General features: G+C 53.2%; 2 protein-coding genes and 1 long non-coding RNA gene across 3 annotated transcripts; 1 reads left to right on the top strand and 2 right to left on the bottom strand.

Annotated features, from left to right (window-relative positions):
• The first annotated feature begins 25 nt into the window (after nucleotides 1-25).
• Acsf2 (acyl-CoA synthetase family member 2) lies at nucleotides 26-27,960 on the top strand. Its single transcript, XM_003467042.5, has 16 exons — nucleotides 26-205; nucleotides 12,897-13,092; nucleotides 13,405-13,533; nucleotides 13,720-13,773; nucleotides 14,095-14,213; nucleotides 14,320-14,485; nucleotides 14,704-14,799; nucleotides 14,928-15,085; nucleotides 15,337-15,428; nucleotides 16,005-16,081; nucleotides 21,999-22,106; nucleotides 23,157-23,308; nucleotides 26,232-26,373; nucleotides 26,462-26,572; nucleotides 26,660-26,728; nucleotides 26,935-27,960. Exons 1-16 carry the CDS (start codon nucleotides 69-71, stop codon nucleotides 26,983-26,985), a joined length of 1,857 nt encoding a protein of 618 aa, XP_003467090.1. The 5' UTR covers nucleotides 26-68; the 3' UTR covers nucleotides 26,986-27,960.
• LOC134476532 (uncharacterized) lies at nucleotides 6,564-9,225 on the bottom strand. Its single transcript, XR_010048285.1, has 3 exons — nucleotides 8,842-9,225; nucleotides 7,514-7,645; nucleotides 6,564-6,915 (listed from the first exon to the last, which is right to left on the bottom strand). It is a non-coding gene; the product is annotated as an uncharacterized LOC134476532 (long non-coding RNA).
• Chad (chondroadherin) lies at nucleotides 16,194-20,748 on the bottom strand. Its single transcript, XM_003466860.5, has 4 exons — nucleotides 19,382-20,748; nucleotides 17,246-17,409; nucleotides 16,724-16,869; nucleotides 16,194-16,583 (listed from the first exon to the last, which is right to left on the bottom strand). The coding sequence occupies exons 1-3, from the start codon at nucleotides 20,153-20,155 to the stop codon at nucleotides 16,728-16,730; spliced, it is 1,080 nt and encodes a 359-aa protein (XP_003466908.1). The 5' UTR covers nucleotides 20,156-20,748; the 3' UTR covers nucleotides 16,194-16,583; nucleotides 16,724-16,727.
• Nucleotides 27,961-27,972: the final 12 nt, after the last annotated feature.

The raw sequence follows: 27,972 nt of genomic DNA, 5'->3' as shown, positions 1-27,972 counted from the left end.
CGCCTCCCGCGCGCCCCGCCTCGGCGGCTTTAAAAGTTTGCTGGGCCAGGAGTCGCGAGCGAGCGAGAATGGCGCTGTGCGTGGGGATGCTGCGCCTCGCGACGCTGCGCGCCCCGGGGCTGGGGGTGCAGGGGGCGCAGGGGGCGCGGGCCGGCCTCGCCCGGGGGGCGCAGGAAGCTAGGCTGCAGCGCGCTCGCCAGCTCAGGTACCGGCTGGGGAACTGGGGGAGGGGCTGGGCGTCTCCTGGGGGAGCCCTGGGGGGAGGGGTCCTGCAAGGCTCAGCTGGCCCCACCTGGGCTGGGTGACCGCGGCTGAGGCTCCCTGGGGAGCACCCGGCGCCCTAGCACCCTCCCTTCCCCTTCCCGGATACCCTAGCAACGCGGAAAGCTGGCCTGGCCCGGCTCAGGGGCAGCTGCTGGTGGCTTCAGTGGCCCTGTACTGAGTCCAAGATCCACTCCAGGACTCCAGAGTCCACCCAGGCTAGGAATCAGAGCCTCAAGCAGTGTATCCTGAGGGGCAGGGCAAGGGCCAAGGCCTGGGCTGTGTCCCCAGAACTCTGGCTCTGACTTTGGTCCCCATCAGGCCTAAACTTAGAAATCAAGTCCCGTACACTGGCCACTAAACTTAGCAGCCTCTCCTGTCACCATCGCTGCTGGCAGACACTGCTTTTGCTTGCAGTATGGTTCTCAGGCTGGCTTCCTCATGTCCCGGGGCCAGAGGGGAAGAGGGCTGGCAGGCCAGGATGTGGTCAGCAATCGAGAGCCACCTGTGCCAGCCCTAGGGAAGGTCTTGATGGCGCCAGCTAGCTCTTGGTGAAACAGGGGAGGGATTGTCTTCAGTGTGGGGTGGCCTTCGAGCCCCGGGGCTGGCTGCACCCAATCAGGCCAGCTGTCGAGTGTGGCCAGGGTGCAGGCTTGTGTACCACGTGGGGTGTGTGTTCCTGGGCCCTGGGAGTGGGGAGGAGCTGTGTAAGTTGAGTGTAAGAGTTGGAGAAATTCCGGTTTCCTTTCTGGCCAGAACCCCCAATGAGAATCCCAAAGTTGTTGAATTTGCTGGAGGTTTCTGAAATCTAGAGTGGGGAGTACTTAACCATCTCTGCCTCACTTCCTGAGCAAGCCCAGAGGTCAAGGCTGGACAGCAGATGGGACCCGGATGGAGGGAGGGCTCTGTTCCCTCCTCCCTTCCCCCTCCCAGTGCAGCCCTGTGCTCCCCGCCCCCATCTCCAAGCTTCACCTTCACCCTCCTGATGCCCCCTCAGGCTGTGTGGACGCCAAGACAGGTTACTTCCCAAGTGGACAGGATTTACAGCACTGTATCAGGCCTCTGCACCATTACTGGCCTGTGATATTTCTGTGTGTAAACAAAGCAGGGCCCTTGCCTGCGTCAGGCCCGTGACCTCTGAGGTGCCAGGGCCTCAAGAGAAAGCAGCTGTGTCCGGGATTTCCTGAGCATCTGGCCTGACTTCCTTCCATTCCTTTGTTTCTCTCCTACTCTACCCGTCGGAAGCCGCCGTGGCTCAGCCAGGCTGTGCCAGCCCCTAGCGGGTGCTTTGGGTATAAAAGCAGAGGACTCGGTCCTGAGCCTTCTGGGGCCTTGAAAATGGGTGGAAAAGAGGTGGAGAAATCACAGCATGGGGCTCCAGCAACCTCTGTGTAGCAAGCTCTTGTCCTCTGGTTCCTTTTTCTTTTCTTTTTTTTTAATTTTTAATTTCAATGAAAAAAACAAAAGCCCTTGATGATTTTTTTGTTGTTGTTCTAGGTTTTTTTTTTGGCAGGGTTTTGCTATGAGCCCACGCTGGCCTCAAACTCATATCGTAGCCCTGCCTCAGCCTCTCAGGTGCCACCTGGTCTGGCTGCCCTCTGTCTTCTGATCTCACGTAGCTACTTTCCTGTCCTGTCCCTCAAGTGCCTGGATCTGCTTCATGCAAAAGCGCAAGAACTTTGAAGCTAGATTCTGTTAAGCAGCCTGCTGGCTTCTCTCCGAGCAGAGTGTGTGTGCTACTGCAGCTCAGCTCCAAAGCTGGAGTTGTTGGGTGGGCGCACATGAGCTCGGCTTGTGCTGAGCCTGGCCTCTGAGACAGGCCTGGTCCTGAGGGCTCCTTAGGAGTCTGTTCAGAGTGAGGGTTCAAGTTGGCCTGCCCCTGACTCCTGGGCTGCCTTCCCAATGGGCTCTGCACCAATGTCTCAATGGGAAACCTACAGTATGGGGCCTCCTGGCCCAAAGACTTCAGGCTCTCAGAAATGTGGTGTACTCAGGAGGCTGAGGCAGGAGGATTGCAAGTTCAAGGTCAGTGTCGACCACACAGTGAGACCCTGCCTCAGAACGGGGAGAGGGGAGTGGAGGGTTAGTGAAGGCTCTGAGTTCAGTCTCTAATACAAAAGAGAAGGAAGAGGAGGAGGAGGAAGAGGAGGAAAAAACCAGGTGTGGTGGTATATGCCTATAATTCTAGCAATCAGGAGGCAAGGCAGGAGGATCAAAACTAGTTTGAAGACAGTCTGGCTACATAACAAGACCCTATCACAAAAAAAAAAAAATGAAGAAAAAAAATAAAAGGAAAACAGAAATATCCCCTGTGTTCGTGAGAGCATTCACGGGCCCTAAATAACAATTCCCTTTGTTCTTTCCCCACACACCCTCAGTGGGTCCCCAGAGATGGCACTGGAGCCTCTCTGCCCACGGGGCTTACAGTTCACGGTCTTTACTGCGGCTCCCGAGTCTTTCTCAGGCCAGGGATCCCCGCAGGGAGGGAATGCTGGGTGCTGATCCCAGGCTTTATGGTCCAATTGTACACAGCAAACCGTACCAACAAACTGCGCCCATCATCAGTGTTTGAGTGTAGAGTTCAGAGGCTTTAATTGTTGTGCTGTGTTTTCGGCTGCTCTAACAAAGCCCACAGGTGGAGCCGTTTATGTGGAACGGCTTTCATTTAGCTTCCAGGGTTGTGCAGCCAGAGAGCTGGGCTCAGTGTGTGGTGAGGGGCTCCTGTGGGGCAGGTCATGCATGGTACAGGGCATTGCATGGCGAGAGGGCAAGCGTGCCGCGGACAGCTTTTTCTTTCTTTTAAAAAAATTTTAAAACATTGGTTGATTGATTTTTGCAGTTCTAGGAATTGAGCCAAGGCACTGCTGAACTCTTAAAAATTGCTAATGAGCCAGATGTGTTGGCTCACATCTGTAATCTTAGTATCCAGGAGGCTGAGACAGGAGGAACAGGAGTTGGAGGCCAGCCTGTGCAACACAGTGAGTTCAAGGCCAGTTGAGACTATGTAGCAAAACTACCTTAAAAAGAAGTTAATGAGATACTTTGTTTCCTCATAATTTTTTTTTTTTTTTTTTGAGACAAGATCTTGCTGTGCAGTTTAGGCTGCCCTTGAGCTCACTTCCCAGCCCAGGCTGGTCTCAGACTTGCAAGGATCCTCCTGCCTCAGCCTCCCAAGTGCTGAGATTACGGGCATGTGTCATCAGGCCCAACTCATACTATGTCCTAAGTGGTATGTCTAATCCATGTGGTCTTTCTTAGTCAGATGAGCCACAGTTTAAGTGCCTGATAGCCACGTGTGGTAGGTGGGACACACCTAGACCGCACAGATGTGGAAATCTCCCTCTAAACCTTTCCAGGCCCTTGCTTCCCTAGCCAGAGCCAACGGCAGTTCAGATTTATAGCTATGTAGATTAATTTTGTTTACTCTCGAATCCTACTGTTCACATTCTGTCTCTTTTTATTTTTTTTTGGTTCAGAGCTAAGGGGTAAAAACAAAACAAGACAAAACCCACTAAAGGGTGCTTTGGGTGAGTCACAGCTCATTAATCTTGACAAAAATGCATCAAATTAGCCCCACATGATGGTGCAAGCTTGTAATCCCAGCTACTCAGGAGGCTGAGGCTGGAGGATCAAAAGATCAAGGCCAACCTGGGCAATTTAACAAGACTCTGTCTCAAATAAACAAGAGCCAGAGGTATGGCTGAGTGGCAGAGCACTGGCCTAAAACACTGAAAACCCCTTGGATTCAGGCTCCAGTATGCAAAAAATAAAAATAAATAAATAAAAATAAAAGCAGGGGCTGGAGATTTAGTTCAGTGGCACCAGCACCTGCCTGGGAAGCACAAGGTCATGAGTTCGATCCCCAGTACCAAAAAATAAAAATAAAAGCATAAAGGGACTGTTGCTTGTTAAACAGCTCAGATCCTGATGCATTCCCTGGTCAGATGTATAGATCGCAAATATTTTTCTACTTTGTGGCTTTTTTTTTTTCCCTTGGTGATAAGATTGGAACCCAGGAACCCTCACACATGGTAGCTGGTAATTTTCATTCTTATAATAAGTTTGTTTTTGTAACAGGTTTTTGTAACAGGTTTTTTTTTTTTCCACTAGGAATTGAACTCAGGACTTTGTGCCTGCAGGCAGGTGCAGTGCATCACAGCTATATCCTTGGCCCTTTTGCTTTGTTTTTGAGACAGGGTCTTTCTGTGTGATTCAAGCTTTGTAGCCCAGGCTGGCCTTGAATTCTCAGTGCTTCTTCTGCCTCAGCCTCCCAAGTCCTGACAGACCTGTGCCACCATGCTCGGCAGCTCTGACATTTTGATGAAGTTCAGTTCATCAGTTTTTCTTTTTAGGTGCCAAATATGTGATCCATTTTAATTTTTTGTTTTGCTTTTCATATAGAATATGAAGCTTAGTCAAAAGTATTTTCTGCTGCAGACTTTTTAATTTGATTTTTGTTTATTTTTTTGAGGCAGAGTCCCACTGTGTACTTCAGACTGACCCTTCAACTCTATGTAGCCCAGGCTGAGCTTGAACTCATGGCGATCCTCTTGCCTCAGCCTCCTGAATGCTAGGGTGACAGGGGCACCACACCTAGCTATTTTTTATTTTTTGGTGCTCGAGACTGAACCAGGATCTTGTGCATGCTGAGCTATATCCTCAGCCCCAGTGTAATACTTTTAATGTGTCCTAGGACCTAGAAATAATACATTGTATAATTTAATGTGTGAGGCATACTGAAACCTACACCATGCAAGATACGTTCTTTAGTCTACTTCTTTGCATCCAAAAAGAACACTTTTTTTCTTTCTTTTTTTTTTTTTTTGGTAAACAAGCTCTCACTATATAATTTAGGTTGGCCTCAAACAGCAGTCTTTTTGCTTTAGCCTCCTGAAAAAGTGCAGGAATTACAGGCGTGATACATTCCAGGCTATATATTGTGCTTGTACGGTTCCAGCTGAAAGCAGCATGGTGGTTCCCATCCGTTCTACCTCAGTACTGTGTGTTTTGAGCTCTGTTCACACAATGCGTTGTGTGACTCCGTCTCTAACAGGAACGGCTGTGTCTATGGCGTGACCTTGGCTTCTCTAGACCTTGCTCGGGAGAAGCTGTGCTTCAGTGGCCAGGGCAGAAGGCCATTTGCTACCTTGCTGCAAAGTTACCGTCCCAGGACTTTCCAGTATTTACTGTGACGCCCTAGTGGGGACCCGGGGTCACTCACAGTGGTTTTAACTTACACCTTCCTGATTTTGAAATGCTTGTCGTCTGGGTCTCTGTGACTTGTGTACATATTCTTTGCCCGTTTCTTGTGGTAGTTACACTTCCAGATTTGTGGGGTTGGCGAAAGCTCGCCAGCTAAATATTGATCTTTTGTTTCTTATGCATAAAATAAATTCACAAAGCCAGGCAGATAGAGCTTGGACTCTGGTTGATAACGGCTAACTTTCTTTGAATCTGGGACTTGCATCAGGTGCTGGTGAAGGGAAGGAAAGGAGGTTGTTGTTAGTCTAAGCCACGAAACCAAGCAGGATGTTGCTTTCAGTTTCATTTTAAAAGCTGTTCTGGTGGCTGGTGGCACTGTCTCCAGGGAAAGGCAGGGGCCCAGCTGTCAAGGTCTCACTGCAGCTTTGAGGGTCCCACAACACAACGTCCCTGCCCATCACGCCTCCTTGAGCCTCTAGTAGGGCAGGGCTCACCTGCTAGGCTCTGGCCTTCACCCAGTAGGGGGTGCATGCAGGAGGCCAAACAGCCAGCTGCCCCCTGAGACCTGTTTGCTCAGCCTTCTGCCTGGGTGCCTCCTTCAGGACCCTGCAGGCCTGTGTGGGTACTGGTCCCGGGGTGTCACAGCAAGCCACAGCTGACCTCAGACTTCCCCAAAGCAGCCAGCTCCTGCAAGCCTGGGCCACCAGGAACACGGGGCTCTGCGGGTTGGTCTAACCGGGCGGCTGTGTGGGCAGGGTGCCCGGCCATTGGGGTGGGTGTGTGTGGGGGTGTGTGTGTGTTGAGCTGAGAACAGAAGGGTGCGCTGAAAGGTGCAGAGGATGAACAAGTGCTGCAGGTGAGGGGTGGCAAGAGCTCCCTGTGTGTGAGAGGGCAGGGAGGGGAGCCCCGCCCCACCTCAGCCCGGGAGCTCCAGGCCCTTCCCAGGCCGCCAGGGGAGCCGAGAAAGAGCAGGGTGCTGAGAGAGCAGGCCAGACTTGACCCTTCTTGCTTTCTCACTGTCTAAAGAAGTGGTCCTAGGCCGCCATAAGACTCATGGGAGACACTGGGAATCCTTTCTCATAGTTCACGCTGGCCTTGCACTCAAAACAACCCTGCTGCCTCAGCCTCCCCAGTCCTGAGATTACAGGCATGCCCCTCCAGGCCTAGCTATTGTGTTCATTTCATAACGGTGCAGTGATTCATTGTACAAGAGGTCTATGCTTTATTATTTAATCTCTTATTCACTGGGATTTCTTTCTTTTACCATTTCTTTGCTAAGCAGAAATTAACGTCCTTATTTTTAGGTCAGGCATTTGCTAGTGTTCTTTATTTATTACTTTTCAGGGGAGGTTTTTCCAGAAAGTGGAGTTGCCGAGTCAGGACTAACAGTCATCCCCCAGTCAGAAGGGTCCAGAGTCGTGAGGTCAAAGCTTATGCCATGTGGAGTGCATTCTAAAAAAAAAAAGAAAGAAAGAAAGAGAATTACAAAACTGTTGAGTGTAAAATGAATATTCATTTAGGGTAAGAAAAGACTGCGCTACAAATGGCCAAGATATGAATTTTTATTTTACGTATTCATTTGTTTTGAGCTCTGCAGGCCGTTTGCTGGAGATGCTGACAGTAAACGTGTCTTGTTCTGCATCCAGCCTCTACTCTGATTCCCAGCCCCGCTCACACAAGGGCAGGGAAGAGGTCAGCCTGGGCAGGAAGCTGAAATGTGTGCCAGAGGCTGCACTGCCTTTTGCGCTCATAGTCCTCTAAAAAAAAAAAAATTCTTTTTTTTTTTTGGTAGTCCAGGCTGGCCTGAACTCACTGTGGAGGCCGGGCTGGCCTCAGATTGTCCATGTTCCTCACCTCCCAAGTGCTGTGATCACAGGCTTGTGCCACTGTGCCTGACTGTGTAAAACCTTGTACGAGTTTACACTCCAGTCCCGCTGAGCTAAATCCCCAGCCCTTGATTCATCCTTTCAATTTGGGGGACTTTACTTGGCATCTTACTCCCCACTGTCTCTGAGGTGCTAGAGATTTGAAGCTGGAGCCCCTGGCTTACCATGCAGGGCCTCTGCCACTGAGTTGGTTAATTAATTTTGTTTTGCTTTGCTTTTTGAAACAAGGTCTTGCTGTGTAGCTCTGGCTGGGCTTGAATTCATAGTGATTCTCCTGCTTCAGCCTCTGCAGTGCCCTTGAACAGTGTGGAAAGCCGTGTTAGGATCCAGTCCCCCAATTTATCCTGGGATAAATTCTTAGTCATTGCACAAAGCCAGTGAGAACACAGACTGCTTCAGGTTACCAGGTTGAGGTTAAATTTAGCTGAACCTGCCCTCTAATGCTGCCTAGAAGGACTCTGACCAGAATGCCGGTCACGAGATTTTTTTTTTTTTTTTTTTGTACAGGAATTGAATCATGACCTCACATTTGCCAGGCAAGCATTGTGCTGCTAAGCTATATCCCTGGCCCCTGTCATGGGATTTTGAAATTAAACACAGACTTGTTGAAAGACAGCAATGCAAGCTGGGGATTTAGCTCAACTGTGTAAGTGCCTGCCTGGCAAGTGCAAGGTCGTGAGTTCAATCCCTGGTACCAAAAAAAAAAAAAACAAGAGCAACAAAAAACATTGGAAAGACAGCAGTCTGACTCAGGCTGGGGAGTATTGATCTGCTACTTTCCGTGTCTAGTAACTTTCTCTTTATTACAGTATCAGCTTGCTGTGGGCAGAAGGTAGCAGACCAAGAAGGGGTGGCCACTGCCCTTGCTGTGCCTTATGTTTTACCCAGGCAACTTAGGGCAGTGGCACTCACAACCTTTAACCCCAGTGCCCTTGAACCCAGCACTGCCCCCGTGACTCAATCCCAGCGTCACACGCTCCAGATCCAGCCACCTCTGAAAAAAACCTCCCTGTGACCACATGAGGCTTAGGGGGACATCTAGACCCGAGCTGTGGCTGTGATAGATTGAATTACTTTCTCTGTGTGTGTGTGTGTGTATTTTTGAACAGAAACTTTTGCAGCCCAATGGCATAATAACCAGGTAGGCGATCAAAAGGGTTGCATTTTCTAGGCGTGGTGTACATCTGTCATCCTAGCTACTTAGGAGGCAGAGGCAGGAGGACAGAAAGTTTGAAGCTTAGGCAGCTTAGGGAGATCCTGTCTCAAAAACAAAATATAAAAGACTGGGGACATAGCTCAGTGCTGGAGTGCTTGCTAGTATGTATGAAGCCCTGGGTTCAGCCCCTGATACTATCCAAAACCAAAACAAGAACAGGAATTTGATTTCTCTAGGTTTTTTTTTTTGGACACAGGGTCTTGCTGTGTAGTTCAGGCTGGCCTTGAGCATGCTGTATAGCCCAAACTGGCCTTGTGCTCACAGTGATCCTCCTACCTTAGGCTCCTGAGTGCGGGGATCACAGGGTGCAGCACCACTGGCCTTCTGGGAAACTGCGTGGTGAAGCAGGTGGCCACTGCTGGGTCCTAGTTTCCTGCGGGAGCAGTGTACCAGGCTTGGGCTCCTTCCAGACCAAAGCGTCTCATGTAGCAAACCAGAGTCTAACCAGTTGGCACGGAGCTAGGATTTGTCCTGATTCTGGGGAATTCACTCCCCTGCTTGAGACAATGTGAGGGTGAATCAGGGCAGTGGACCTGGAGATTTGAGGTCGCATAAGTTATTCTCTCATGTGCTGGATTCCACAGGAGGAAAAGCTGAACAAAACTGGTGCTATTTCTTTTGTAGAGTAGCATCTAAAGTAGAAATTATAAACATGCTTTCCTGGCTTCCCAGTATTATTTATTAATGTGTGTGTCCAGAAATACAATATGTTACGTTCATTTTTTTGAAGCAATGCTAAGTAGATATGATAATCTGTTGCTAAATTTAGATATTGGTTATGAAGGAATCCACACTAGCTCACGACCTCTGAGCATTTTTAAAAACTCTGTATACAGCACTTTAGCTTCAGAGTAGTATCCTTTCTTCTATGCTTTCAGTACTGGAAATTGAACCCAAGGTCTTTGCACTGAGCTTTGTTTTTCCGTAGAACTTTTTAAAAATTTATTTTTTGTATCAAAAGCAAAAAACAAAAAAATTAGGCTGAAGTGGGAGGATCACTGTGAGTTTGAGACCAGCCTGGGTTACAATGTAAGCTCAAGGCCAGCCTGAACTTAGTGAGACCCTGTCTCAAAGAAGACAAAATCAATTAATAAAGACATAAGTAAGTATAAAAATTTATTTTTTATTTTGGGGTAAAGTCTTACTAAGTTACTAAATTGCCCAGACTGTGCTCAAATTTGGGATCTGCCTGCCTCAGCCTTCCAGAGCAGGGTAGTCACAGGCAGATGACCACCAGAGCAAGGATGCACATTTTCAAGTGCTTGCTTGATGGATTTTTGAGACACTGAACACACCGTACCGTCAGCACTCACATCGAGAGACAAAATATTACAAGACCTCAGCTGCCCTCTCATGACCCAGGTCATCATCATGAATCCCAGCAGCTGGCTGCTGTTTCCAGGTTTCACAACTCGGCTGGTTTTGGCTGTATCAGTGGAGTCACACAGGACAGTTTTCCTGTCCCCGAATGAGCCCCAGCCCCCACCTTGGCTTCTGCGTTTAACCCATTTTTTATGAGACCCGTTCAGATCAAGGGAGCCAGAGTGCCTTTGTTCTCCTGACTTTTTGAAATTACAAATAAACAGTCATCATTTCCTCAGCTACTGTTGCTGGGTAATTTGGGTAATCTTCCTACTGGAGAGGGTACAGATACCCTAACACCTGTCTTCTGGGAGCCCCTGGGCGATTTCTAGTGGAGTGGAAGTCTGCACATTGTTATTATTTTTTAATCTTCTTTAGACGGTGAGAAAGCAAGAGGGGGTCAAGTCTGGCCTGTTCTCTGAGCACCTTGCTTTTTCTCGGCTCCCCTGGCGGCCTGGGAAGGGCCTGGAGCTCCCGGGCTGGGGTGGGGCGGGGCGCCCCTCCCTGCCCTCTCACACACAGGGAGCTCTTGCCACCCCTCACCTGCAGCACTTGTTCATCCTCTGCACCTTTCGGCGCACCCTTCTGTTCTCAGCTCACCCCGACACCTACGTCAGTGGCCGGGTACCCTGGCCACACAGCCGCCCGGTTAGACCAACCCGCAGAGCCCCGTGTTCCTGGTGGCCCAGGCTTGCAGGAGCTAGCTGCTTCGGGGAATCCTGAGGTCAGCTGTGGCTTGCTGTGACATCCCGGGACCAGCATCCACTGTTGCTGTGGACACAAAGGCTGGCACAGGGTCAGGGGCTGTAGGTTCTGAAGGAGGCACCGAGGCAGGGAGATCTCAGGGGGCAGCCGGCTGTTTGGCCTCCTGTTCACTAAACAGCGTGCTGCACAGTGATTGGTTGTATAGACAGAGGACTGCAAGAAACAAAAACATTAGACGAGAAAGCAGATTGGTGACTTCACAGTTACTCTCCTTGTAAAGTGGACAGTGCAGAGGAGCTGCTGAGGATTAACATCAGGTTACTCCAGGTCACCTGTGCTGCGTAAGGCTTAAGGTAGAGGGACTTCCGTTGTCATGCCAGGTGCAGCTGGCCCCTGGGAAGTGTGGCCGCTGTCTCTCATTTCTCCTGGTTTCATGAAAGGTCCTGGCTTGGTTTCCATGGATCCTGTGGCACTTGAGCGAGGGTGACTTCAGTTTGACTTTCCATCCGGGTGGCTGGCGTCCTGTGCAGTAGCTTAGCTCCGAATGACGGCCTGCTGTCATTTGTCCTTAATATTTGAACATTTATGTTCCATCCTTGACGTACAGACCTAGCAGTGCAATTGTTACGCATGGTCAGTCTTTGTTTAGCTTTTTTTAAAATCAGTACCGGGGATCAAACTCACGACTGCAAGCAGGTGCTTATGCCACTGAGCTAAATCCCTAGCCCCTTGTTTAGCTTTTTGAAAAACTGCACTGTGTCTTCCATAGCTGCTGAACCATTCCCACCAGCGTACAAGGAATTCCAGAATGTACAAGGATGTACAAGGAATTCCAGAATTCTCCACATGCTTAGCTACATGTGGTTTTTTTGCTTTTTGTTTTGTTTTTTGGAGACAGTGTCTTAACCATGTAACCCAGGCTGACCTCAAACTTACAGCCATCCTCCTGCCTCAGCCTCCCGAGTGCTACCAATTACAGGCATGCCCCAGTATTCCTGGGGACATCTGAGCACCTCTTATGTCCCAAGCATTCAAGCATTGGCAGTAACAGTGAACACACCAGTTGCCAGCACTAAAAAGTCAAGAGTATGCTTAAAAAATTTTTTTTTAAATTTCCTTGTTCCTAACTTCCTTTATGAAATGAATTCTCATGGGCCAACTCCCAAAGGGCACCTTTAGGTGAGGCTGTGCTCCATCGCTGAGCCTCTGGCAGCTCCTACCTGGCATCAGTCCCACCTGGCCACCGAGGGCCTGGGTTTTACAGTCCTCATCTAAGTAGCTACAAGTGTGTTTACTTTAGGACTTAGAGCCAGACCAACTAAGTCTCCAGCTTTCCTGCTTCAACTCTTTCAGCTTCTTCCCTTCACATTCAAAACAAAACCAAAAGTTTCTTTTAAAAATTCTCCCCAAGGCCCTTTAAGAATAGACAAAGAAGTTGCTCCCTTTGTTGGCGCAGGCGCCTGAGGCGTGGGCTGGAACACTCAGGTCATTTTGTGTGTGTGTGTGTGTGTGTGTGTGTGTGTGCCTGGGTTTATGAACCGTTTGTATCAGTGGACTTTGCTGGAACTCTGGGAAGCACCTGCTTCCTCCAGGGATGAGGTGTGGGCATGCGCAGGCCAGGGGTGGCACCAGGGTGGCACTGGACTCTGCTTGGACAGCTGCTCGCCATACCCAGGGCACTTGGCCTGCTCACTGGGAGAGTGGACATTTTTCCTGACCACTCACTTATTTTCAGTATTAGATTCACGGGTGTCAAGGATCACCACAGCCTCACCGATGGTGACATAAAAGAGCCTGACCCTTCCTTTTTGGGGATAGCCTGTCTGTTGCTGACTGGGGACATCCTGATACTCAGGCACGGGTCTCGCTGCCTGCTACTGTGGCGCGCTGGAGGTTACTGTGAGGTCCGAATGCCACTGAATGTCTTGTTCTGCTTGGGAGCCCAGCCAAGCCCAGGTACCCCTGGAGCTTAAGAATGTCCCTCATCTGTGGGCACCCAGGTCTCCCTGGTACTTGGTACCTGGCTAGTCTGTCGGATACCAGACCCCCCAGCTACCTCTCCCAGGGCCGCCATCTGCCTCTTCTGCCCTTGAACTGCAGCTGGGAGAAGAGAAAATGACCCTTTGAGGGACCCAGAAGCCTGGGTTCAAGCAGGGGCATCACTGGTTCCTTGGCTAGGGCCCTGTGGCCTCATCTTCCTCCTGGAGGTGGGAGACAGTGCCCCCACTCCAGCATGGCGTGGCTCATGAACCCGCTCCCCACAGTTCAGGAGAGTTGGACTACAGAGCTTCCCCACCCGTTGGAGGCCTCAGCTATGTCCAGGGCAGCACCCAGTTCCCTCTGATCCACAAAACCGTGGGCCAGTGCCTAGATGCCACAGCACAGAGGTTCCCCGACCGGGAGGCCTTGGTCGTCCTTCACGAAGACGTCAGGATGACCTTTGCCCAGCTCAAGGACCAGGTGGGTCCTAACTGTGAACCCTCAGCGTGGGTGGGACCAGTCCCCAGGCTGCCCTAGATGGCTGGGTACAAATGGAGAGTGCCTGTGACCATCGGGGTGGCTGAGGGCCTCCAGCAATGGTAGGAGGGGACAAGGCTGGGGGGGGGGGTACCCCAGGAGCTCCTGGAGGACTTCTTGTCTCTACTGCAGACCCACCTGGTCCTGCCCCTTTATCCCCTGTGATTCTAAGGTGGGCCAAGGGGTGAGGGTGGGGGAGTCAGGGTCCCTTCTTATCTGCCATCTCACCCTTTGTGCTCCATCTGTTTGCACCAGGTGGACAAAGCTGCTTCCGGTCTGCTGAGCATTGGCCTCTGTAAAGGTGACCGGCTGGGCATGTGGGGACCCAACTCCTATGCCTGGGTGCTCATGCAGCTGGCCACCGCCCAGGCGGGCATCGTTCTGGTGAGGTGGAGTCTGCCTGGCACTGGGGGGATGTCGAGGGGAACCTCACTTGAGGGGCGCTCTGGGCTCCTTGGCCCTGAACCAAACCCATTCCTGGCCACTAAGAAGCTGGGCCAGGCGGGTCCTGCCTTGTGCCCTGAGAGTGGAGAGGCTCCAGATACTGAGGTATCCTTATTGGCCCCCCAGGTGTCTGTGAACCCTGCCTACCAGCCTAAGGAGCTGGAGTATGCCCTTAAAAAGGTAGGACCCGTTCCTGGGGGAGGGTTCCCACGGGAGCACAACTCAGGAGGGCTTCCAGGGATCACAGAGCCTGACCAGGTTCGGGAGGGCATGGTGGGTGACACTGTAGAGACAGAAAGAGGTCTCCAGTGCACCGAGGGGCGAGCTCAGTGAGTGTCAGGGTGATAATGGCTTCGCGTGTGCTTTTGCCTTGCACTGCGGTGGGGTGTGTATTGGGAACCACGCGTGTGCATGAGATAGGGCAACCGATGAGTGAGGACGCCTAGGGCTCCCATCTAGGCCTTCCTGCTGACCACAACTAGGGCGGCTCCTCTCCCTCAGGTGGGCTGCAAAGCCCTGGTGTTCCCCAAGCAATTCAAGACCCAGCAATACTACAACGTCCTGAAGCAGATCTGCCCGGAGCTGGAAAACGCCCAGCCGGGGGCGCTGAAGAGTAAGAGGTGGGTGTGTCCTGGGCTGCGGGAGCAAGGGGCAGCAGCGTCCCTCACCCGCTCAGTGCCCCGCGGCCTCCCCCTGAGCCCACCCTCAGCCATTGGCCCTCGCCAGGCTCCCGGATCTGACCACGGTCATCTCGCTGGACGCCTCTCTACCGGGAACCCTGCAGCTGGATGAAGTGGTGGCGGAAGGCAGCACAGAACAGCACCTCGCCCAGCTGCGGCGCACCCAGCAGTTCCTGTCCTGCTATGACCCCATCAACGTCCAGTTCACCTCGGTAGGGCACGGCTCTCCTGGCCCATGCCCAGCTGGCCCCGGCCCCTGCCTCCGTGCCCCTTCCCCAGGGGTGGCCCAGCGGAGCACCCTCTGGAAAACAGCAACCGGTGTCCCCATCACGCCCTTGCTCCCTACTTCCCCCGTTCCGGTCCCCGCCCCGTGCTCCTCTGGGCAGTGGCCCAGGATGGGAAGAAAGCCAAGCTGTCGTCTGCTTCTCAGGGGACAACAGGCAGCCCCAAGGGCGCTACCCTCTCCCACCACAACATCGTGAACAACTCCAACATGATCGGCCAGCGCCTGCGCATGCCCCTGAAGGTGAGTGGCTAGCTAGGGGGGCTTCCAGGCCACCCACCCTGCCATGGGTAGGGGTGGCTTTGCCACGCGCCCCCTGCTGGCCGGATGACTCCATGACGGACCCGACCTCCTTCTGTCTCCATCTCTAGCCGCCTCATGAGTTGCGGGTGGTCCTGCCCTGCCCCCTGTACCACTGCCTGGGCTCCGTGGCGGGCACCATGGTGTGTGTGCTGCATGGTGTCACTCTCATCCTGTCCTCACCAAGCTTCAATGGCAAGAAGGCGCTGGAAGCCATCAGCAGAGAGAAGTGGGCATTGGTGGACAGGCTACCGTGGGCGGTTAAGAACTCTTGCTCCTCTCTCCTGGGCCCTGACCCCTTCCCAAAATATTGTCTCTCCAGCCTGGAGCCCCAGGACGGGGTAGTCAGGGAGTTCCAGGATCCCGCCTTGAGCATCTCTGCCTGTTCCCCTCAGCTTTGACCTTCATGGTGGGGTGGGGTGGGGGAGACGGACTTCCTTCACCTCCAAGCCTAATTTGGAGACCCCCGTCTTTACACAGAGGCACCATCCTGTATGGCACCCCAACAATGTTTGTGGATGTACTGAACCAGCCAGACTTCTCCAGTTATGACCTCTCATCCATACGTGGAGGTGGGGTGGGATCAAGGACCAACAGGCATGGGGAGGAAACAGGAAGGGGACTGTACAAATGTGGGTGGGAGCCCACAGTGGGGCATAGTGGCACACACTGATGATCCCAGCACTCCAGGAGGCTGAGGCAGGAGGATCATAAGTTCAAGTCAGCCCAGGCAATTTAGCAACTTAGTATGACCTTCTCTCAGGGAAAAAAAAAAAAAAAAAAAAAAAGCTCAGTGCCAAGACCCTAAATTCCATCCTCAGTACACATTAAAACAAAAAATGGGGGGTTGGGGATTTAGCTCAGCAGCATAAGCACCTGCCTTGCAAGCAGGTGGTCATGAGTTCGATCCCCGGTACCGATAAAAATGAAAAAGACAAAAAAAAAAAAAAAAAAACCTTAAACAAAAAATGGGTGGAAAGGAGGCAAATTCCCAGAGTCCCTGGACACCAAGCCAAGGCCAGCTGTTGGGCACAGAACAGGCCCCGGGTCAGAGGAGAGAAGGGGATGTCGCCCCTTGAATGAGCAGAGGGGTGGGTCTCGGTGCTGGCCTGCGGGATGGGGAGCGAGTCAGCCTTTCTCTGATTCAGGTTTGATTGCTGGCTCCCCTGCGCCCCCAGAGCTGATCCGAGCCATGATCAACAAGATGAATATGAAGGAGATGGTGGTGAGTGGTGGCCAGGGAAGGACTGTGACCCTGGCGGCCCTCTGCAGAAGGCAGAGGCAGGGAGACATCCAGCCTCCCCTGGCAGGCATGGCAAGGGGGGGTGGGCAGCGGATGTTATACAGACATAAATTTATTCTTATAGAAATCTGGGCAGGACACAGCATGGACGGCTATGTGGCAAAGCTCTGGCGTCCTGTTAGGCCATCCTGGCAGGCGGGGGCCAGGGAGTGGGGCAGGGACAAGGGTCTGATGTCTGCTTCCAGATGGTCGGGAAAGGGAAGTGTGATCCCGGTGATCACCTCCTTCTGGGATCAGCTTCCGTGATGAGAGGAGCCCCGTGTGGCCAGCGTGATGGCTGGGGAGGGCTCCATGTCCTTCCTGGGTCCTGTCAGGCGGCCTGCCAGGACGTACGTGGTGGAGGCCGGGGGAGGTGGCAGTGGAAGGGCACTAGTCTGTCGGGCGGAGAGCAGAGGCCAGTCACCAGGACTGGCCGGGTCAGGACCTGCGGGGAGACAAGGACAGCTGCTAGGACTCCATGTCCCATACAGGGCGGGAGGGGATGGGGAGTCCCGGGTAGGGCCCTTTGCTCCCTTGGAGGGGGGCGCAGTCCTGCCCTTGTCGCTCTGCCTGTCTGGCTCGCACCTGCTCAGTGGCGGCCGGCCTTCTTGGACCTCTTTGTGGGGGATTTGCAGCTGCGGAAGGCGTCCGTGTTGCGGATGTGCTGGCCCCTGAACTTGGCGGGTGATGCGCAGGTGGCGTCTGGGCGAGAAGTCTTGGCTTCCAGCCACCTGGAGAGAAAGAGAGTTGCTGGGCAGGGGAGATATGTGGCAATGCTGGTGGCAGGGACGGATGCGTTTTTTGCAGTATGGGGACTGAAGCCAAAGCTGTGCCCTGAGTCACATCCCGATCCCCACCCCACTCTGTCTCTGTCTTTTGTTTTTGAGACAAGTTCTCCCAGAGTCATCAAATTGGACTGAGCTCCAATTTGTGATCCTCCTGCCTCAGCCTAGCAGAGTGCTGGGCTTACAGATATGCACCCCGCTTCCTTATAGAGATGGAGAAAAGGAGGCTCACATGCCTGTTGGTAGACTAGCATGTCTACCCAGGCTGTCTTAGTGCAAGACCATCAAACTGGCACGTGTGAGGGCACCTGGGGGGACTCACCGCCGCAGACCCCGAAGCTGGCAGGTGCACTTCCAGGGGTTGTTGGTGAGGGTAAGGGTCTCCAGGTTGTCAAAGGGGAAGCTGGGGGGCAGCTGGTTCAGCCGGTTGTTCTCCAGATGGACATGTTTCAGGGTGGTCACACCCAGGAAGGCGCCATCCGAGAACTGGGGAGGTGAGGGAGGCAGGAGTGAGTGTCCGGCCCCAGGCTCAACCTCTCCCAGCTGTGTGCCCCAGAGGGACAAGGCCCTTCCATGGGCAGAGCACTGGCACCTTGAGCCGTTGCAATTTCTTTCCTTCATTTTTTTTTGCGGGGAGTGAGACAGGGTCTCACTATGTAGTTCAGGTTGGCCTCGAACTCACTATGTAGCTCAGGCTGGCTTCAAACTTCTGGCAATCCTCCTGCCTCAGCCTTCCAAATGCTGGGATGACGGGCATGCATGTGCCACTGAGCTGGGCTTGAGGTTGCAGTTTCAAAACAGAAAGCTGCTTTGACCAAGCAGTCTGGAGGAGCTAATCCACACAGCCCCCCTTGGAGAAAGTTGTTTCTAGTGTGCAGATGGCAAAATGGAAAAAGTTCCATCCCTCGACCAGGAGCAGGCCACACCCTGCTCCCTGCACAAACACTGGCCCTGGGGAAGCAGCCAGCCTTTGGCTCCAGAAGCCCAGGCTGGCACGCAGTGAACCTGGGCAGTGTTTGTTGGGGTGGGCAGTGGGCCCAGGGTCTCGGGACTTCCCCCAGCTCTGTCCTTAGCGCCCCCTTTCTGCCTGCCAGAGACTATTTGTGGAGCCACCTTGGTGGACCTTGGCCAGGTCGGTGGCTTCAGAGGAAATGTTCTATTGGTGCCCACATCTTGGCCCAAGCACCACGGTTCCTGTCTGGTTGCCCCTGTCCCAGAACAGCCCCTGATAGGCTGTTCTGCTTCCCATCAGACCACTCCTGCCCCTGCTGGGCACAGAGGCTGCCTCCTTGAGCTGGGGCATGCTGTCCCTCCAACCTTGGCCGCTGCCCAGGTGGGATCTGCCCTCATCTCTGGGTCGGTGCCCTCTCCGGCAGCTTGGGTTTGGGTGTGATATCTGTGAGGCATGGTCTCTCTGTGTAATTCAGGCTGACCTGGACTCACTATGTAGCCCAGGTGAGCCTCACACCCATGGTGATCTTCGTGCCTCAGCCTCCCCAACGCTGGGATTATAGTTGTGTGCCACCACACTTGGCGGGAGTGTGACACTTTGCTAGTAACCAGATTGTCGTCAACCTTGGCCCTCCCAACCTGGCTGATGCCCCTGTGCCAGCGTGATTTTCCAGTCCCATCCAAGGTGGCCCAGTGTGAGCACTGCAGGGCTGTGTGGGCATTGCAGGGCAGAAGGACGAAGGAGGTGTACATGGACACAGGTCTAGTGACAGGGTGGGCAGAGAGGAGCCAGCTGTGTGGAGGACAGTGAGGCCCAGCCCATCTTCCCTGTGGGGAGATCCCAGGGCCTTGCGCCAAAGGCTGGCAGCGGTATTCATGCCTTTGCCCTTCCACAGAGCCCATGGGCATTGTGCCTTGATTTCCCCACTCATCAGGAGAGAGCCTGAGGATGCAGAGTTGTTGGGGGGGACTGGCGAGTGGCTGGAGGCAGCAACTTGCCAGGCTGCTGTGGGGCTGAGAAGGTCTTCCTGGGGTACCTGCTCCCTCTTTCTCTCTGGTCCCCCATCTACTTTAGCACACAGACTGGCCCTGCCAGGAACAGGGTCTCTTTGTGGGCCTGATTTTCCCAGCTCCTTAGCAAACAAACCTTCCTTTATAGGACACAGGGTTTACTGGAGCCTGGGCAGATCCCAGAGGAGGGCTCCAGCAGAAGAGGTGACTGCTGCCCCCGGCAGTGGGGCTGGGGGGCGGGGGTGCTGCCCCCTAGGAGGCCATTTGTGGGGCCAGACCAGCCCCTACTTCTCTGGGGGGAATCCCAGGAGGATTCAAGTGGCCGAGACAAGAAGCTGGACAGAGATCAGGATAGTGGCAGCCCGGGCCTAAGAGGGTACTGGAGAGAGGAGCAAGGGTCTGAGCTGCAGGGAATCTGGGGACACAGCACGGTGCCCAGCAGCGTTCCAGGCAGGGCAGGAGGAGCCAGGCCAGGGCCCCGCTGCCAGGCACTCACCTTCTCCAGGCCGGTGTTGTCCAGCCACAGCGTCTCCAGGTAGCGGCCGAAGGACTGGAAGGCGCCATCAGGAACACTCTTCAGAGGGTTGTGGGACAGCTTCAGCTCCTCCACCACACGCAGCTTGTTCAAGGCGGCGGCCGGGTAGCTGGACAGCTGATTCTTGTCCAGGTAGAACTTGGCGAGGTTCTCCACGTCGTCAAGGGCACCGGGCTGCAGGGAGCTGAGCGCATTCTCCGACAGGTAGAGCCAGCGCAGGTCCTTGGCGCCCTGGAAGGCGCCTGCCCGCAGCTCTCGGAGCTTGTTGTTGTTGAGCTGCAGGATAAAGAGGTTAACCAGAGGGGACAGCAGCCCCCGGGGCAGCTCGGTCACTTTGTTGTGGTCCAGGTAGAGGTAGGTGAGCTCCGTCAGGTCGTCGAAGGCACCGGCCCGCAGCGTGCGGATGTCGTTGTGGGACAGGTACAGGTAGATGAGCTGCTTGAGGCCCCGGAAGGCGCCAGCGGCCACCTCTCGGATCTGGCAGTGCTGCAGGTGTAGCGACACCAGGTTCGGCATGGCGCGGAATGAGTTGGCAGCCAGCACTGGGAAGTTATTGCGCTGCAGGTTGAGCAGCTTGGTCTTCTCTGACACCTTGGGGATCTTCTGCAGCCCAACCTTGTCACAGATGACGTGCTGCAGGTCACCGTGGCAGTGGCAGTTCTGGGGGCAGGCAGCCAGCGCCGGCAGCAGGCTGGCCAGGAGGCCGAGGCTGAGCAGGAGCCCTGCACGGGCCATGGTGGGCTGCTTGGACACCGGGCTGGAGGCGGCAGCCAGTCGTCGGTGGCACTCGGGTCTCCTAACCTATTTATACGGTAGCCCTGACCGCAGCTGGCAGCCGAGCCAGCTACTACGTGGAGTATCGAGGCCACTGGACTTAACCCCCTCGTGCCCAAGGTGCCTCCAGCTCTCGATGGTGAGGGCTATGGGGGCCCCTTCCTGCAGGTGGCCACCATGCTGGGGAGCCCGGGACCCCCCTGCTGGCCTGACCTTTGCTTCCTGCTCTGGGATGCAGCTGCTTCTCAGCCTCCTCCTTGGCTTTTTTTTTAAGGGAGAATGGGGGAGTGGTTGTGTCTCAAGCCCCAAGTTTGCACCAGAGAGAGGGAGGCGTTCCCAGAACTTATTTGTTTGCTTAAGTCTGAGTCTCCATGCACCTCCCGCCCCTCCGACCTCGGCGGGGTGCCCTGGACCCGGCAGGGAGGAAGCACGGCTGGACAGGCTGGACAGCCGGATGCGTCTCCTGTGGTCGGCCCTTCTGTGGCGTCGCCCGTGAGAGCCGCTCTGGTGTCTGGTTTCCCCCTCTGGCTCCAAACCTTAAGGAGACGGGAGGGGGGGGCTCTTTCCCCACCCTGGGGACCCCTCTTCAAACCCTACAATTCTGTCCCATGTACCCCACCCCACTTCTCCTAGGGTTCAAGTGTGGGTTCCAGGGGTGAGTGACCCCTAAGACTTGCAAACACAGCTGGAGGCCACAGGCCGCTGACCAAGGACAGTGCCACCATTGCCCTCCTTAATCGTCCCAAAATATCCCCATCCCCTCACCACCCCTTCGTGGTCAGGCTCCGCCTCCTGGGGGGTCTTGGGGTGGCGGCTGAGTGGCGCCGCCGAGGTGTACTTGGCAGAGATCACACGTGGGCAGTGGCCCCAGGACTGCAGGGGCTCAGCCTGCCAGACACTAGGTTATGGGCGGCCCCGCCCTGGGGGGCCAGGTCCCTGTGTCCACTTACCAGCCGTGGTGTCCAGATGCCTGTGGGCAGGGGAGGACAGAGGGCAGGGGGGTCACCGCTGTGGCCCTAGGGTGAGCTCTGGGCTGCCTGGCAGGGGCAGTGTCTGTTTGGAAAATGAGGAAAGTGATATGGGAGGCAGGGGGTTGAGACTGATCTGCTAGAATCAGGGTCACCAGCGCCTCTGCGCCCCCAGCACCGGTGTGGGGCTCTGTGTTTCTCCCAAGCCCTTCCCCCTTCCTGCTTCAAGAATGGGGCTCCCTCTCCGCTCAGTAGACCTTGATGGTTTTAAGTCAGCTTCTGGTTTTTCTGTTGTTCAGGATGTTCCAACTACTAAAAAAACAGCAAAAACCAGAGTCGGGGGTTGTAACACAGGGCGTTTTTAGATTTCTGCTCTGGCTGTGTTTTTATTTTGATGGAAATAAATCTATAGGAACCTCTCCAGAGTTTAGGGGGCACCAGGCCCAAGGTGAGACACTTGTCCTGGGTTGGGGGAGGGGGTCTGGGTCACTCCCAGTCCAGCCAAGGTGGCCTGGCTTTCTCGTCAAGTTCATGGGGCCTCTGGCTTGGAAGGGAAGGAGAGAGGATGTTGTGACTTGAAATCAGGAAGGCAGAGCAGCATGGAGGTGGGGGAAAGAAATCTAGGGGCCGCAGACAGACATGTGGCTGTAGAGGACAGGACAGCTTGCCTGCTGTCAGTTTTATTATCAATTTGGGACCACTGCCGGGGATCAGCACTCTGCCCTAACCCCTGACCCCGGCTCCCAACCCCTGACCTCTGGCCCCTGACCCTTGCCACTCTCCCATCTGTCTGCAGTCCATGTACTCCCCCCAGACACCTTTTCTGGATTCTCTAGGTTGTTTATGGAACCACAGAGAACAGTCCCGTCACCTTCATGAATTTCCCTGATGACACCCTGGAGCAGAAGGCAGAGAGTGTGGGCAGGGTTATGCCCCACACGGAGGTAAGCCCAGACACAGACCCCAGAGCCCTGCTCCCACCCCTCTGGGGTATCTGCTGCCCGCCCTTAGAGATGCACACAGCTTGCTGCAGAGGCCAGAACCCCGCCGCGAGGTTCCGCCGGGCCTTGCCAGGCCCTCTCTGTCCTGCAGCTCTGCAGGGGCAGAGCTGGGCCAGCAGCCCTGAGCGGCTGCCAGCCAAGCCTCTCTGCAGCCTCCTTTCCTGTCTGAGGTGTGTTTTTGCCAAGCCCACTGTCTGTTTCAGGGCAGCCAGGGTAGCCTCAGAGAGGAGTCAGGGCACAGATTTTTCCTACACAGCTCTTTCTCCCCGCCTGCCCCTCCCACTCGCTCCCACAGAGTTCTGCTTGGACCTGGGTGTAAACACTTGGTTTCCCTGCGTCCTGTCCCTTTGCAGGGGGGTGGGGGTGGGGGCCTCCTGTGCACCTCGCCCTCAGGGCTCACCTCAAAGTCCACCTTCCAGTTCAGGCTTCTTCCCCACTTCAACACTGGTGCTTTCTTCCAACCAGCCCGAGTGTCCCTGCCCCTGGCCAGGGCACCACACTTGGGTCTGACAGTCACCGGCCGTGGGGTGCCCCCACTGGAAGGCAGCCAGGCAGGCTCAGCTCCGTGTGTACCCCGGGTGCAGACACAGAATCTCAGTGGTCCTTGACCCTGGGGTTTGCAGACTCTGGCACTGCTAGGCCACTCTTTGGCTTCTCTATTTAAAATGCCACTTAGCAACCAGGGAGAGGAGACCGCCTGTCTTGCTGCACAGTTTAGAGTCCTGCAGCTGGCATGACCCTGCCCGGCCGCCTGCTCTGGGACAGCTCCCTGCCCATAGTCAGTGTCCTACACACACTCACACACACATGCATGCATACACGCACACACATGCACATACCCTGCCCCGGGCTCACTGAGCTTTCCTGCCCAGCTCAAGTCGCTGTCCCACTCTTCCCTGGACGCATGGGCAGAGCTGGTGCCCTCATTATTGAGGGGAGGAGGCCGAGCTCCCCCAGACCAGTGCTGCCCAGGCTAAAGCTGCCTTGTCCCAGGCCCAGATCGTGAACGTGGAGACTGGGCAGCTGGTGGCGCTGAACACGCCCGGAGAGCTGTGCATCCGCGGTTACTGCGTCATGCAGGGCTACTGGGCCGAGCCAGAGAAGACCTTTGAAGCCGTCGGGCAGGACAAGTGGTACCGGACAGGGTGAGACCGCGTGGTGGGGCTGTGGCTGGGGTCCCCAAGGGGGTGGGGGCACTGAAGTAGCACAGAAAGCGGGGGTGCCAGGGGTGACCCCCCAGCCCAAGGACTTAGTTCCTACTGGGAGACAAGTTGAGAAGGACCCAGCTCTTACCTCCTACTGGGCTGGGAGAGGAAGACCGATAATTTTTCTTTTTCTTTTCTAGGGGTGCCAGGGATGGTTTGAGACAGGGTCTTGCTTTATAGTCCGGGCTGGCCTTGAACTCAAGTCTTGCTGCCTCAGCCTTCCAAGTGATGAGATTATACCTGAGATCTGCCACACCTGCAGGAAACACACATAATTTCAGACATCAGAAAGCTAAAAGGAGCCAGGCATGGTAGTATATGGCTGTAAACCCAACACTCAGGAGGCTGAAGCAGGAGGATTGTCATGAGTTTGAGGCCAGCATGGGATACATAGTGAGTTCAAGGCCAACCTGGATGACATAGTGAAACTCTGTCTCAGAAAACAAGACAAAAGCATTAGCCTGATATCAAAACCAGAGAAAGATCCAACCAAAAAAGAGAACTACAGGCCAGGCTCCCTAATGAGCACAGAGGTAAAACTCTTCAATAAAGCACTGGCAAGCACAATACAGCAAATCATCAAGATTACACACCATGACCAAGGAGGATTCATCCCAGGGGTGCAGAGATGCTTCAACATATGCAAATCAATAAATATAATACACTATATCAAAAGGGCTTAGGACAAAAAGTATATGACTATCTCAGTCGATGCATTAAAAGCATTTGACAAAGTCCAACCCCCATTCAGATAATAATCCTGCAGAAAATTGGAGTAGATGGTCTTTATCTCAAGCCGAAAAAAGCCACCTATGACAAACCAACAGCCAACATCACACTCAGTGAACAAAAACAAAGCTTTCGCTCTAAAATCAGGAACAAGACAAGGATGTACTTAGGAATCAATCTACTGAAGGAAGTGAATGATCTCTACACTAAAAACAGTACTCTGAGAAAAGAGATTGAAGAAGATATCACAAAATAGAAAGACATTCCTTGTTCTTGGGTAGGCAGAATCAATATAATGAAAATGGCCATAGTCCCAAAATTGTTAAACAGATTTAATTCAATTCTGATCAAAATTCCAACAGCATGTCACACAATTAGGGAAAATACTCCTAAAATTCATTTGGAATCAGAAGAGACTTAGAATAGCAAAGGCAATTCTGAGCAACAAAGGCAAAGCAGGTAGCATCACAATCCCTGACTTGAAACTATACTACAGAGCTACTATGATAAAAACAGCTTGGTATCATCAAAAACCAGATCCAAGGGTCAGTGGAGCAGATTAGGAGATGTAGAAACAACTCTAAGCACACACTTATCTTTGACAAAGGTACCAGACAACTTCACTGGAAGAAAGAGAACCTCTTTTTTTTTTTTTTTAATTGGTACTTTTTTTTTTAATTGAATTCACAACCGCCTGCTTGCAAGGCAGGTGCTTATGCTGCTGAGCTAAATCCCCAGACCCCAAAAGACAGCCTCTTTAATAAACAGTGCTCAAAAAAGTGGCTTTCCACATGCCAAAGATTAAAACAAGACCCATGTCCTCAGCACTCGGGAGGCTGAGACAGGAGAATTGCTGTGAGTTCAAGGCCAGCCTGAATGAGACAGTGAGACCCAGTGAGTCTCAAAGCACATAAACAAAAATGTAAACCTGGAGGTCTCACTGGACACAGCCATTCCTCTTCCAAAGCAGAAGCAGCGTACCATATTTGACATGTGCACATCCCGGTTCACAGAGCACAGTTTTCATCACTGTGTCCAGACAGCGGCCCATTTGCCCACCAACCAGTGAATGAATAAAGAAGATGTGGGTTAAAAAAAATAGAATGGAGTACCACTCTGCCGCAGAGGACAAGCTTGAAACATTTCTAGCTAAATGGCTGCACCTTGAGACCATATTTCTAAATGAAATAAATTGGACAGATGTGTAAATATCATATGATTTCCCTGGTGTGAGAAATGAGAAGTGTAAATAAAAAATTAACCAGAGCTGGGTGTAGCAGCACATTGCTATAATCTCAGCAGTCTGGGAGGCTGAGGCAGAAGAGTCCCAAGTTCAAGCTTAGATTTAGAGACTTAACAAGACCCTGTCTCAAAAAATAACAAGGGCTAGGGATGTAGCTTACTGTGAAGGATCTGTGTTCAATCCCTAGTATTGAAAAAAATAGCCGGGCATGGTGGTGCACTCCTGTAATCCCAGCACTCGAGAGGCTGAGGCAGGAAGTTGCAGGTTCAAGACCAGCCTGGGTTGCAAAATGAGGTCAAGGCCAGCCTGAACTGCATAGTGAGACCCTGTCTCAAAAAAGACAAAAATGAATGAATGAATGAATAAATAAAGAATGTTATAGGCGAGAAAATAGCTTTGGTTATGCAGGGCTGAGGAGAGCTTTCCTTAGGCTTAGTGGTCAGAGAAGATCTATGGAAATATTTGAGCTAAAACCTGGATGACAGAAATGACACGGGCCAGGCATGTATGTCATCTCAGCACTTAGGAGGCTGAGGCAGAAGGATTTCCATGAGTCGAGGCCATCCTCGACTACATAGTGAGTTCAAGTCTAGCCTAAATTATGTGGCGAGATCCTGTCTCAAAAAACGAAGAAACTAGCCAAGAAATACAGATACAGAAACGCGGGGAAGCGGGGAGAAAGGAGACGCGATCAGGGTTGTACAGGCTTATTTTCCTCTACCTCCCTGTCTGGAGTGTAAATGCCAGGGGCCGTGTCTCCTTCCTGCTGTGTGTCCCAGAGTGGAGCGCAGAAGGACACGTAGTAGGTGCTCAATAAATTGTAGAACAACAGAGGACATGGCCGGGCACTTGTAGCAGAGGCGAGAGGCTGCTCCCCGACTTTCCCCGCAGAGACATTGCCACCATGGACAAGGAGGGCTTCTGTAAGATTGTGGGGCGCTCCAAGGACATGATCATCCGGGGTGGTGAGAACATCTACCCCGCTGAGCTGGAGGACTTCTTCCACACGCACCCACAGGTGCAGGAGGTGCAGGTGAGGCCTTGGCCGGGGCAGCCAGGGCGGGACCCCCCTGGGAAACGCGGGGAGCCAGTGATGTCTGCTGCTCCTCTTCGCCCCGAAGGTGGTGGGCGTGAAGGACCCCAGGATGGGGGAAGAGATCTGTGCCTGTATCCGGCTGAAGAGCGGGGAGACCATCACGGAGGAGGAGATCAAAGCTTTCTGCAAGGGGAAGGTGGGTGAGCGCTGTGCCCCTGGGAGCCTGAGCCCTGCCTCTGCTTCCAGCCTCACCCGGCCTCACACTTTGCCCTCTGTCCCACAGATCTCCCACTTCAAGATCCCGCGCTATGTCGTGTTTGTGGCCGATTACCCTCTTACCATCTCAGGAAAGGTACGTCAGAGCCCAGGCTGGCCTTGAACTTGGGATCCTTCTGCCTCAGCCTCCTCACTTCTGGAATAACAAACATGCACCACCATGGCTGGCCTAGCCTGGATTTTTTAGATCTTAGCACGAAAGACCTGAGAGATCCCCCTCCCTCCAGACCCAGGCACACTGCCATCTCGGGGGTCTGGCCTCACTGTCCTTTGTCCTTCTAGATCCAGAAATTCAAACTCCGAGAGCAGATGGAGCAGCACCTGAAACTGTGAATCTGAGGCGAGGTCCTCCATGGCCCGCCTCAGCCCGCCCACGTCTCAGATCTCTGTGTGTCCAGGCTCCGCTGGGGCGCTCCATCAACAGCCGGCGGTGCGGAGAGGAGAGAGCGCCACTGTACCCCTCTGCACTTTGTAACACATCAGTTACCTGGTGTAACCCTCGCCCCACCCCTCTGAGTTCCAACCTCATTTTTCCCTTTGGTAGGCTTCCTCACTAACTTCTTTACCCTACTGTTACCAGATTAGTCCGGCAAGAAACAGTCTTTTTGAAAATGATAGTTTTGGGGCTGGGAGTTTAGCTCAGCGGCATAAGTGCCTGCTTTGCAAGCAAGCAGTCGTGAGTTCGATCCCTGGTACTGATAAAAACGAAAAAGACAAAAAAAAAAAAAAAATGATGGTTTCATTGCGATATAATTCAATATTATCATCCATTTTGGAACTTTTTTTAAAAGACAGGGTCTCATGAAATGGTCTAGGCTGGCCTTGAACTTCAGATTGTCCTGCCTCAGCCTCCTGAGCAGCTAAGATTGCAGGCATGCAATCTGATAAGTGGGCCTGGCCCACTCACCCATTTAAAGTGTCTGTTTTCCAGTGTTTTTAGTATATTCACAGATATATATACAATCAGTGCCAAAGCCAATGTCAAGCATTTTCATCACTTCAAAAAGTTTATTTATTTTGTTTTTTTGGATGCAGGGTGTTACTGTGCAGTTCCCTTTGTAGCCCAGGCTGGCCTCGAACTTGCAGTGATCCTCCCGCCTCAGCCTCCTGAGTGCTGGGATTACAGGCGTGAGCCACCGTGCCTGGCTTCCCATACCCTTTACATATCAGCACTCACTCTCTCCCCAGTCAGTCCAGGTTTTTTTTTTTTTTTTTTCTTTTACTTTTGATCATTAAACCTGGGGCTTCCCTAATGGGCAGGGCCAGATAGAGTCCTGAACTCAAGGAATAAAAACACAGCCGCTTTCATGAGGTGTGTGG

Source organism: Cavia porcellus, unplaced genomic scaffold (assembly GCF_034190915.1).
Source record: "Cavia porcellus strain 051 isolate PalLab524CR breed Dunkin Hartley unplaced genomic scaffold, mCavPor4.1 scaffold_6, whole genome shotgun sequence".
Taxonomy (NCBI): Eukaryota; Metazoa; Chordata; class Mammalia; order Rodentia; family Caviidae; genus Cavia; species Cavia porcellus.
This window is presented reverse-complemented; position numbering and strand designations above follow the sequence as displayed.